At 43.2% G+C, this 9,625-nt stretch overlaps 1 protein-coding gene across 1 annotated transcript in view; it reads left to right on the forward strand.

The window, feature by feature from the left end:
* Positions 1 to 694: 694 nt before the first annotated feature.
* The window catches only part of RAB21 (RAB21, member RAS oncogene family), a 15,282-nt gene continuing 6,351 nt past the window's right edge, over positions 695 to 9,625 (forward strand). Inside the window, exons 1-3 of the mRNA XM_019514735.1 lie at positions 695 to 977; positions 9,140 to 9,199; positions 9,441 to 9,548. Of these exons, the coding sequence (XP_019370280.1) occupies positions 840 to 977; positions 9,140 to 9,199; positions 9,441 to 9,548 (306 nt within the window). The 5' untranslated portion in view covers positions 695 to 839. The remainder of the gene's footprint in view (positions 978 to 9,139; positions 9,200 to 9,440; positions 9,549 to 9,625) is intronic.

The following is a 9,625-nucleotide window of genomic DNA, read 5'->3' on the forward strand; positions in this document are numbered from 1 at the left end:
CCAGGGCCCATCGCAGCACAGCCATGCTGGCGCCGAGTGGGTCAAGAGGGCCCTATCCAACAGGTCGGGTAATGTGGCCTGATTCAATTCATGGGTGCCAGTGCTGCATGGCTCAATCCAGCAGGCAGGCTACAGTTACTTGCCAGGTGCGACCTTACCCTCTGGCTTGGGTGCCATGTACTGGGTTGAACCTGCGTGTGAGGTTGGGGAAAAGTGTGGAGTGGGGCTCCACAGGAGTCGAGAAGTTTGTGATTGGGACAGAAGGGAGGGAGCAGTGGTAGCATCTATGGCTGTGGCTGGCAGAGCTGCATCAATTAGTACTGCACCTCTCCTCCACGCACAAATTTCCACACTTGTGGGGAGCCCTTTTTCTCGCATATGCTGCATCCCGCCCGCAACGTTTGGGGCTAGCGGTAAGGTGCGCGTATATGCGAGAAAATACGGTACCGAGATTACGCCGCCTGAGGCTAGGCGGGACCCACAGCCTTCGCGCAGGCGCAGGGACACAAGGCAGGGCCGGACAGTGCCCCGCCCCCTCTGTTTCCCGTCCGCAGCTCCCCTGCGGCCCGAGCCCCGCCCCCCAGAACGTAGCGGCGGCCCCTCCCATTGGCTGCGGCGGGTCGCGTGACGCAGCGCCGCGTGACGTAGGAGGAAGAAGACGCCATTAGAGGCAGCGGGCCCGTAGTGGCGGGAGGGTAGCATTTCGTGTTTTGTTTTCTCGGCGGTGGCTGAGCCCCGCCCCGCCTCTCCCGGCCGCGTTTCCCGGGTCCCCGCCAGGGCCGGCGGCGGTGCCGCTGATGTGAGGCCGCGGCTCGGCGGTGGGCGGAGCTGGTGCGCGGATGGCGGCGGCGGCGCCCGGTGGCCGCAGCTTCTCGTTCAAGGTGGTGCTGCTCGGGGAGGGCTGCGTGGGCAAGACCTCGCTCGTGTTGCGCTACTGCGAGAACAAGTTCAACGACAAGCACATCACCACCCTGCAGGTGCGGCCCGGCGGGGAAGAGGCCCGGGGCGGGGGGTTTTCTTGGCGGGGCCGGCCTCGGGCGCTTGAAGGCAGCGAGAGGTTCGCACGTGTTTACTTGTGCTCCTACGTGCGCTGTGCTTAGCCCCCCCCTCCGGGACGGGACGGGACGGGACGGGCAGTGCTAAGTGTCCGAGCCACGGGGTGATGAGGTTGGGCCTGGGCTGGCTGCGTTGTGGGAGGGGAGGTGGCCCAGACCCCATCCACCTGCGCAGGGCTTGGCAGTAGGGGAAGGGTTGCAGAATAACTTGCCACTGTTCCCTTGCCCAGTTTCCTAGCCCACAGGGAGCCCAGCAAGCATGATGCCCTGATGCAGGTTGAGCACCTCTGGTGTACAGCACATGCTTTTGTGGGCTGAGGTTTATTTCAGGAAAGTTTTGGTGGGGCATGGAATTGCATTTCCCTCCACTACCTGTCCCATAGTGAGCTTTTGATCTTGCTCACACTCACACTTTGTGTATTGTATCTAATCTACTGGAGTCTGTAAAGTGCAAGTTTACCCTGCCTTCTTATAGGAGAAGTCTTGGCTTCCACCTTGCAGGAAGGCAAACATTTGTGCAAGTGGTTGAGTTCTGCCCTCAGCTGCTACTGGTATAGCAGCCAGGGTGTCTGTTGAGTTAGGAGCATGAGTCTGCTTAACTTGGGTCTAAAAAAAGCACATTTGCAGCACCAATGTGTAGTGAAGCTTAGTTCTTTCTGCCTGTGGGCAGGGCCCTTCTGTTTCCGTGATGAACTCACAAAAAAGTGGTGCACTCTCTTGTGTTCTGGGTAACATTCAGAGGTCTGAGCTACCTCCTCCTGTTTGCGGTTTCATAACCTCACATGGGAAATTCTAGCACTGTTTATAACATAAGAAGTGAGGGCAGCTTTAGTAATGGAAAATACGAGTTGTGAACAGGAATGGGAAGCATATGGTCATCTAGCTCTTGATGGGCTGCAAGAGGTCTGAGTGACCGTTGTAGGACTGCTACTATAGCTTACACTCATTCTGGTATGGGGTAACGACAAATCAGCCATGAGTCAGTCTTATATTTATTCTCCAGGAAAACTTCCTGGGCTGGCTATGTACAGCTAGATCTTTTTGAAGAAGTCTTCCATTCTTAACTATGTGGGAGATATTAAGACATTGATTAAGAACTTTTATGGCTTTCTATTGTATATTTGTATAGTACTTCATTAAGGTTTGAGATAAAGTAGATAAAAGAAGTTTCATTTGGGGGAAAAAAAATAGAGAAACCTCAGCTATTTAAAGGCATGCCTTCATAGAGTAGGCCTAGGTTTTTAGTTCAACTTCCCTTATCATACATGCAAAACACTTTTTTTAGAACTTAGTTCGGGCTTAGAGCACCTCTATGCTGTTGGTCATGTGGGTTAGGTTAGAGCCAAGCCTCCTGGCAAACTTTGGCTGGAACACACTTTTTCTGAAGTGAAAGGTTTGGCAAAATGGATCAAATGCTGAAGAGCCTCTAGTTTTTCTTTCGCTGTTGACCATGAATGGTAGAGAAGGCCTGAAACTGCACTGGGAAAGAAGTCTAGTGTCATAGCATGAATTATACGCCAGACAAAAGGCAAGGTTAGGGGGAGTGGGGAGAAGAAATGAGTTACATGGAGTGTGGACTAGGTACAGCTAACCTGGCTTTTGAACCCAGTGCCCATCTCCCAGACTGAACATGTCTCTGCTGTACGGTTAGTTTGGCTTTGTTGCTGAACTACTTCAGTCTCTAGCATTTTGTGTTAGCCCCTTGAAGATTTGGAGTTCGTGGCTCATTCCTTGTTTAAAGAATGCTTCCTCTAAACTTTTGACAGTTATTTAAAGCTTTGTTGACAGTTGTCTATTCTTTTCTTCATTAGACAAGTAACTTTGTAGCTTATAGGGAGAGGTGTCTGCAATGGATGGAGATAAAACCAAACCTGTCTTGTGAGGCTTAAAAAAACAAATCTTCTGCTTCCTGTGAATAACAGAGCTCTGTCATCCAATATAAAGCCAAACAAGAATGTGAAACTGAAAGACAAAAATTGCTTGTCATCTGACTTTTTTTTTTCCCCACCTGGTATAATTCTTTAACTAGAAGTCTTAAACTGAGGTATTACTTGGAGTTGAAAAGTGAATCTTACAGTACAGAATCACTGGTTATGGTATGGAGACTGAGTGCAGTGAAGCAAGCTACAACCCCCCTAAACTGTATTTATAAATAAAAGCAGAAAAATAAATGAGCTCCCAAGATACCATGATTTGCTTCCTGTGAATAACATTTCTGAATGATGTTTTGTAGGAAGGGGCATGTCTTCTTTCTGTCTGAAGAGATTGGCAATAAATCCTCAATGTACAGATGTGAAAGATGCTGCTTTAGAACTGTAAAACAGTACATTTTTGAATAGCAAAAATTGTGGGAGTAGGCCACAAGAAATATGACCCAATCTTCAGTAAATTCTGATACCTGGAAGGGAGAAGAACCAAAAAGAAACTTGTGTTTAGCTGTACAAGGTGTTTGTTTTTAAATCTTTTAAGGTGCTGTTGAATCTAGTCTATAAACAGTTCACATTTTAAAACTTCTTACAGGAAAGGGAATACATGACAGATGCAGTTAAAGCTGTTTTTACTACCATATAGTCACACAGTGGCATGTGTCTTAAATAGTAATTTGGTGGTGTGCCTGCTTTAAAATGGGCAATGAACACTCACTTTCTTCCCAATCTTATGATCAAGCAGTGAAATGGGTAGGATTGGATAATGCTTGAATGGATTCTTAGCAATAAAAGACAGATTTAAGACAGGAGTTTAGTTTTGTATTATGGCTCTAATTCAGCAAGATATATTATAGCTTGTTACCTTGCAGATGTCTAGCTCTTGTTCTGTGGTGTCTGTAGTAGTTCAGCATGATTTCTGAATATATGGATTGATTCTATAATGAAATATAGCCTTTGTGATAGTGGTAGAGTGCTTTTAACCGGTGGAAGGGAACTCTATTTGTTTTCCATTGAATACCTTATTTGTTCCTCCCTGCAGTTGCATTCATTTTCCAGTCTAACTGCTATAGAGGAACTGTGATTAGCTTTTTCATAAAACTGCTCTTAAATTCTTAAGCCTTTGTAAGTGTCACACGGGTTGAAGTATAGAAGAAGCTCTTGCCCCTGCTTGGTATGTACATAGAATATCACTTCTTAATATCTGACTTCCCCTTCCCCCCCCTTTTAAAAAACATTTTGGTTGATTTAGGCTGAGGTGTTCATCAGAGATCAAAGGCTTATAACAAGGAAAAAGACTAGGAGAAGTCATAAGACACCACAGAGTTCAGTGAATCATTAGTAGTGATGGCATATTTCAAAGAGTTGTTAGAGAGAGATTACTGTCTTCTGCTGACCTCGTGTTTTGGAAGCCCAATTCAAAAAGTACTATAGTGTTTCAAAAACTCTGTACTGTAGAGGAAGTAGCTGCTTCTATTTAAAGCTCATGACTTGACTGAGATTCTACTAAAGCTCTGAAACAGACAAAAACAAACGCAGGTTTTATTTTTGTCCAAAGTTACCTTGCCCTAATTCTCTAGGGCTTGCTTGAAACTTTTTTTTTTCCCCCAAATACTGAGGTTTTGAAATGTTTGGTGCGGAACAGCTCTGACTTTGTTTTCGAAGCTCTGTCTGAAATGTGGAAGAAAGGAGCAAGTTGCTTGTCTTAAGTTAGCCAAAAGCCTGGTGGCCAAGGCACTAGCCTATTGCATACAAAGCCAAGTTTAAGCCCTTGTTCCATGCCACTTGGGGGGGGGACGGGGATGTTTTTGTCATCAGGTGGTTGGCTATTTTGAAGATTGATTTCTTCTGTTACTCCTGTCCTAGACCCAAGGAACTGGCCCAGCTGAATTGTCAGTACAAGTTTCTACAAAAACACTTTCATTTTGACAGTGTCATTTTTCCTCATGCATAGCCATCTTTTTGTTTTTGTTTTTGTTTGAGGAGCTTTCTCAGGATTGCAGGGGTAGAAATGCTATTATACAAAAACTAAGTGATGAGATTTTGAAATAAGTTAGCTTGACTTAAAAACAAGCTGTATGTTGGTCTTGTTTGTGAAGAACAGTATAATATTGTAATACAGTAGTGCACTTCAGCAAAAATATACTAGAAATCATAAAAGGTATGGGATCACTGAGAACTTTCTCGCTTTCCCCACTCCCTAAAACATCACACAACTTTAAGAATGAAGTTTGTTAATCAGGTGGAGGGTTATTCTTCTGTGTAACTGCCTAGAGTTCAAGTTGCTTAAAGGAAAAGAAGCTTTATGTTGGACTGTAATTCTAACGTTTCCACTAGTTAGAGGCAGAATGCAAACGATGACTGACTTCCAAGTCAAGAAAAATGAATATTGTCCATCTGGGTTTTGAAATCTAAATCAGAACATAAAATGTGAAACTAGTCCAGTTCTTTGCAGCTGCTACTAAATATCAATTTTTTAATGTATGGCAGATGTAGTTCACCTAGCTCCCATTCAGACTAGAAGGAAAATAGGTGGCTGGTGTCAGAAATCATTTACTTCAGGCCCTACCATTTCCTGTATCTATGCAAGAATTGTGCTTCTAAATGTTCAGACCACCTGTGGATTTACTTGTGGGGAAACTTGAATTCCACTGTTTTGATGCTATAATCTCTACCATGGGAGTAATCTCATGAAAGGCAGATGGCTAGAAATGTTGGGGGAGGTACCAATGTGTAGATTTTTAAAACCGGGGTGGAGTGGGGGATGACACTTCCACCTGTTTTAATCTGCTGACAATCTGTACAAATGGCCTGATTTTTACTCTTTACGTAAGCCACATCTGAAGTCATGGTGTGGCCATGTATATGCTGATTTGATTTAGTAATCAAGTTGAGGCAGGTTGGTTCCAAGGCCATCCTGACTCTTGGGGCACCTTTGGTGTACCAGTAACTTTCCTCCATTCTTCCTAGTCTCTTGCAATCTTTGTACAATCAGTCAGTTTTAATCCTGTCCAGTTTCTTATGTTGGTGGTCCAGATGGTCAGGTTAGGGTTTACCCTGCCACTAGTACCATGTAGCCTAATGCAATTCATCTCATAGTTGGGTCATCAGTGACTAAACCAGCACCCCCATTAGGTCTGCCAGATAAGGGGAGCTTACAGAGATCCAGCAGGACTAAAAACAAAACCTGTCATTGGGCGGATGAACTCGCCATAGCCAACAGCCATCCACACCTGAAGACGAGATGGGCACCACCAGGTTACTTCTGCCCAAAGAATTGCAAGTGATGCTCTAATAATAATAATAGTTTTATTTGCAATGTTGTTGTCTTTAACCCTGCCCCACCTTCTCCCAGCACCAAAGGTGTAGAAACTGTTTGCCTGCCCAATTTCAAAGTAGAAGTTCAGAGAAGAACATGGGCTGCATCAGTTCTTGATTCCATTTCTCCAGTATGTTCCAAAGGGAAGGGACACTAAAATCACTTGCCATTTATTTATTTTTATATAATTTTACGTAATTAGTAGTCTTAATTAGCATACCTTTTTGACTTTCCTAATAAGAAAGTTTTGCCATAACAGGGTTTTATTTCTTGTCCCCAAACTTTTATTTTTATTAAACAACTAGCCCCCATAGAAATTGATAACAGCTTTGTAATGTGCTATTTTTCTAAGAAGTTTGTTACAGCGCATTTTTCTGTAAGCTCTAAATGAATGGAACTTCCTATTGAGAAACTACCAGAAGGGGCAGGAAACACAGAGGTATCAAATATCCTGTTTTTCTCCCTCTAGGTTCTTCCATGTATATTGTGAAAAGCAAGTTTAAAATACAGTTTTTTAGTTTTCTTCCCCTCTGTCTGTCTTCCTAATTCATAACTATAGAAGCCAGGACAAAGTGGCACCTTGTATACTAATTCAGAGAGGCATAAGCTTTTGTAATAATTTAGATGTGCGAGATACTGTGAACACACCTGCATGGAGCAGGGGTTCTAAATAGAAAGCAGTAATTCAAATTCAAAGATTTTGAGAAATGAGCCATTTCCTAGGAGTTTAAGGAAAAAGAATAGATGCTTGTTCTGCTACCAGTGACATTCTTCTATACAAGGCTGCTCTTCTTACAGTACTTGACCTATGTGGCCAAGTAGTGCATGTCAGCCTCTTCTGGTTTATCTTTCATTTTTACTGCCTGCTACATAAAAGCTTGCTTTATTTAAAACAATATATAAGCAGTTCACAAGTACCTTGAATGCTTAGTAGCCTTAAGGTTGTGGTATGTTCTTATCATAAACTAAAATCTCTTGCGCCATCTCAAAAAAACAGCTTTAAATCTTCCAATTAAATCACAGTCTGTCAATCGTATCTCTAAAAAATTCCTTGCCTACAGATTGTGCTAGGTGCCCTGCCCTGCACCTTGGTATGCAGGCAGACTTACGGATTTGCTTTCTATCAGGTTACTAGTGCTGTTCACTATATACATTATAACACTAAAATTGACATCATTTGCATATAACACATTCTGAATTTAAGATGAGAAGCACCTGAAAAGAGTCAATGAGTTAATTTTGTAGTGAAGTAAATAAAAGTGAATTTTGAAATAAGAATGACAAATCGGTTTTAAAACTTATTAAAATTGGTGGGACCTAGAGCACATGTAAAAGTGCCTGTGCCAGTTGCAGCAGGCAGGGCTAGCCTAGCCGTGCCTGCAACAGGCTGTGTGGAGCCCTTCAGTCCAGCATCCAGGGGCCCCGACCCTGTGGGCAAAGGGGACTCCAGGGCCCTGGCCAGAAGGCATACTTATCAGAAAACACTATTGGCTAGAACAACTCAAAGTCGGTAGACAACAATGTCACTTCCCTCTCTTATTAGTGCTGATCCGTTAGGCAACAGATTATATCAGTGCACCTATATGTTTAGACAAATGTGTTCCGCTCTTAGAGTCCAAAATGGATCGCTTGGACCACATTTAGAAATGCATATATTTTGACAGATTAAGTTTTAGGGAAGTATCACATTAGACAGGCTTACAGTTTGAAGGGGGGAGGTATGTGCGTGTGTCTTGACTCTTTTCATGGCTGACTACCATGGGTTGCAGAACACATGGGTTCCCCTGCTGTATGGTCTCTGCTACCCTTACCCCCACCTCTGCTGCACTCCCATTCCTCCCCATGGTCTTTCTCACTCCCTCAGCCGCACAAGCCACCTGGAGGTCCTGCTCCTGTGTGGACTTGCCTTCCTCAAGGAGCCACCTGGATCCCAGAGTTGGAGGCTCCCACAGACTTGCTGCCCTGACCCCAAGGGGAGTGGAAGCCCAGGGGTTCTGAGGGCAGCAGGAGCCAGAGCCATAAAGGAAGCAATGACCAATAGGGTATCTTGAGGCTGCAGTTTAATCCTGCATAGGCTGCATGTGGCCTGCAGGCCACCAGTTGGATAGCCCTGGAATGGTCGGTAGAGAAGAGGTTTAAAGAATGGCAACTTCTAGACTCATGTTTAAGGCTAATCTAGTGGATATATGGAAGTAAATGTTGCTGTCTTCTATTTAATCTAGAATAGTCAGACTTTATCCAGGGATAAAGTAAGTGATGCCTTCAGATTAACATTTCTGAAACTAAAAATAGTAGCAGCAAAACAAGTAATTTGGAAACTACTGCATGAGGCTAGCTTTCGTTCAGGTTGGACTACAGCAAAATACTTTCCTGGCTGACAGTCTGATAGGGATATTTTTAAGCAGACAGATGAAATGTTGTTCTGGCAAAACTGGTACCATTTGGCCAGTCAGAATGGTTGGAGCCAAAAATTGTTTAAGAAAGTAGCTAGCCAAGCAAAACCAGATAATTCTCAACCTGTTTTTGAGATCCTCGGTTCTCTGGCTTCTACAGAACTGGCTAATTAATCCTTTGATAAATTACTTGTTCTGTGTACATTACCTGATCTGTGTTCTGATCTTAGGTGGTGGTGGTTGTTGTTGTTTTCTGTCTGGATTGGTTAATCGTGTTTTCTTTCCTACCAACATGCTAAGAATTTTTTTTTTAAAAAAGAAAAAAGTGCTAGCTCCTTTCTGGGGTCAGGGTATTCATATAAGTAGCTGGCTACTCTTAAAGTTATTAGTCATGCTAATAAAGTCACTGCAGTTCATTTGCAATGTTTAATATTTCTTTGTTTTTAGGCATCCTTTCTTACAAAGAAGCTAAACATTGGTGGAAAAAGAGTAAACCTTGCAATATGGGTATGTTAACTTTCATTATCTTATTTCAATTGACTTGGGGGGTGGGGGGGACTGAAGTTTTAAGAATGCTTAAATGGAGTTTCAGTGAACAAAGCAAATCTTTTGCTTAATACTTTTAAGCATAGGAACTCGTAATGAAGACTGAATTCTAGCAAAGTTCTATTTCTAACTTTGTTCTAGAATGCTTTCTTTGGAGTTCTGTCTTAATGAACGTTAATGTAAATGTGTTTTATCAATGCAGGATACGGCAGGCCAAGAGAGATTTCATGCATTGGGTCCAATTTACTACAGAGATTCTAATGGAGCTATTTTAGTATACGACATAACAGATGAAGACTCTTTTCAGAAGGTACTGTGGTACTACTTCCTCTCCGCAAAAAGTAAAAAAAAAAAAAAAAAAAAAAAAAAAAAAAAAAAAAAAAAAAA

Source organism: Gavialis gangeticus, unplaced genomic scaffold (genome assembly GCF_001723915.1).
Source record: "Gavialis gangeticus isolate Ggan-Ray unplaced genomic scaffold, GavGan_comp1, whole genome shotgun sequence".
Lineage (NCBI taxonomy): Eukaryota > Metazoa > Chordata > Crocodylia > Gavialidae > Gavialis > Gavialis gangeticus.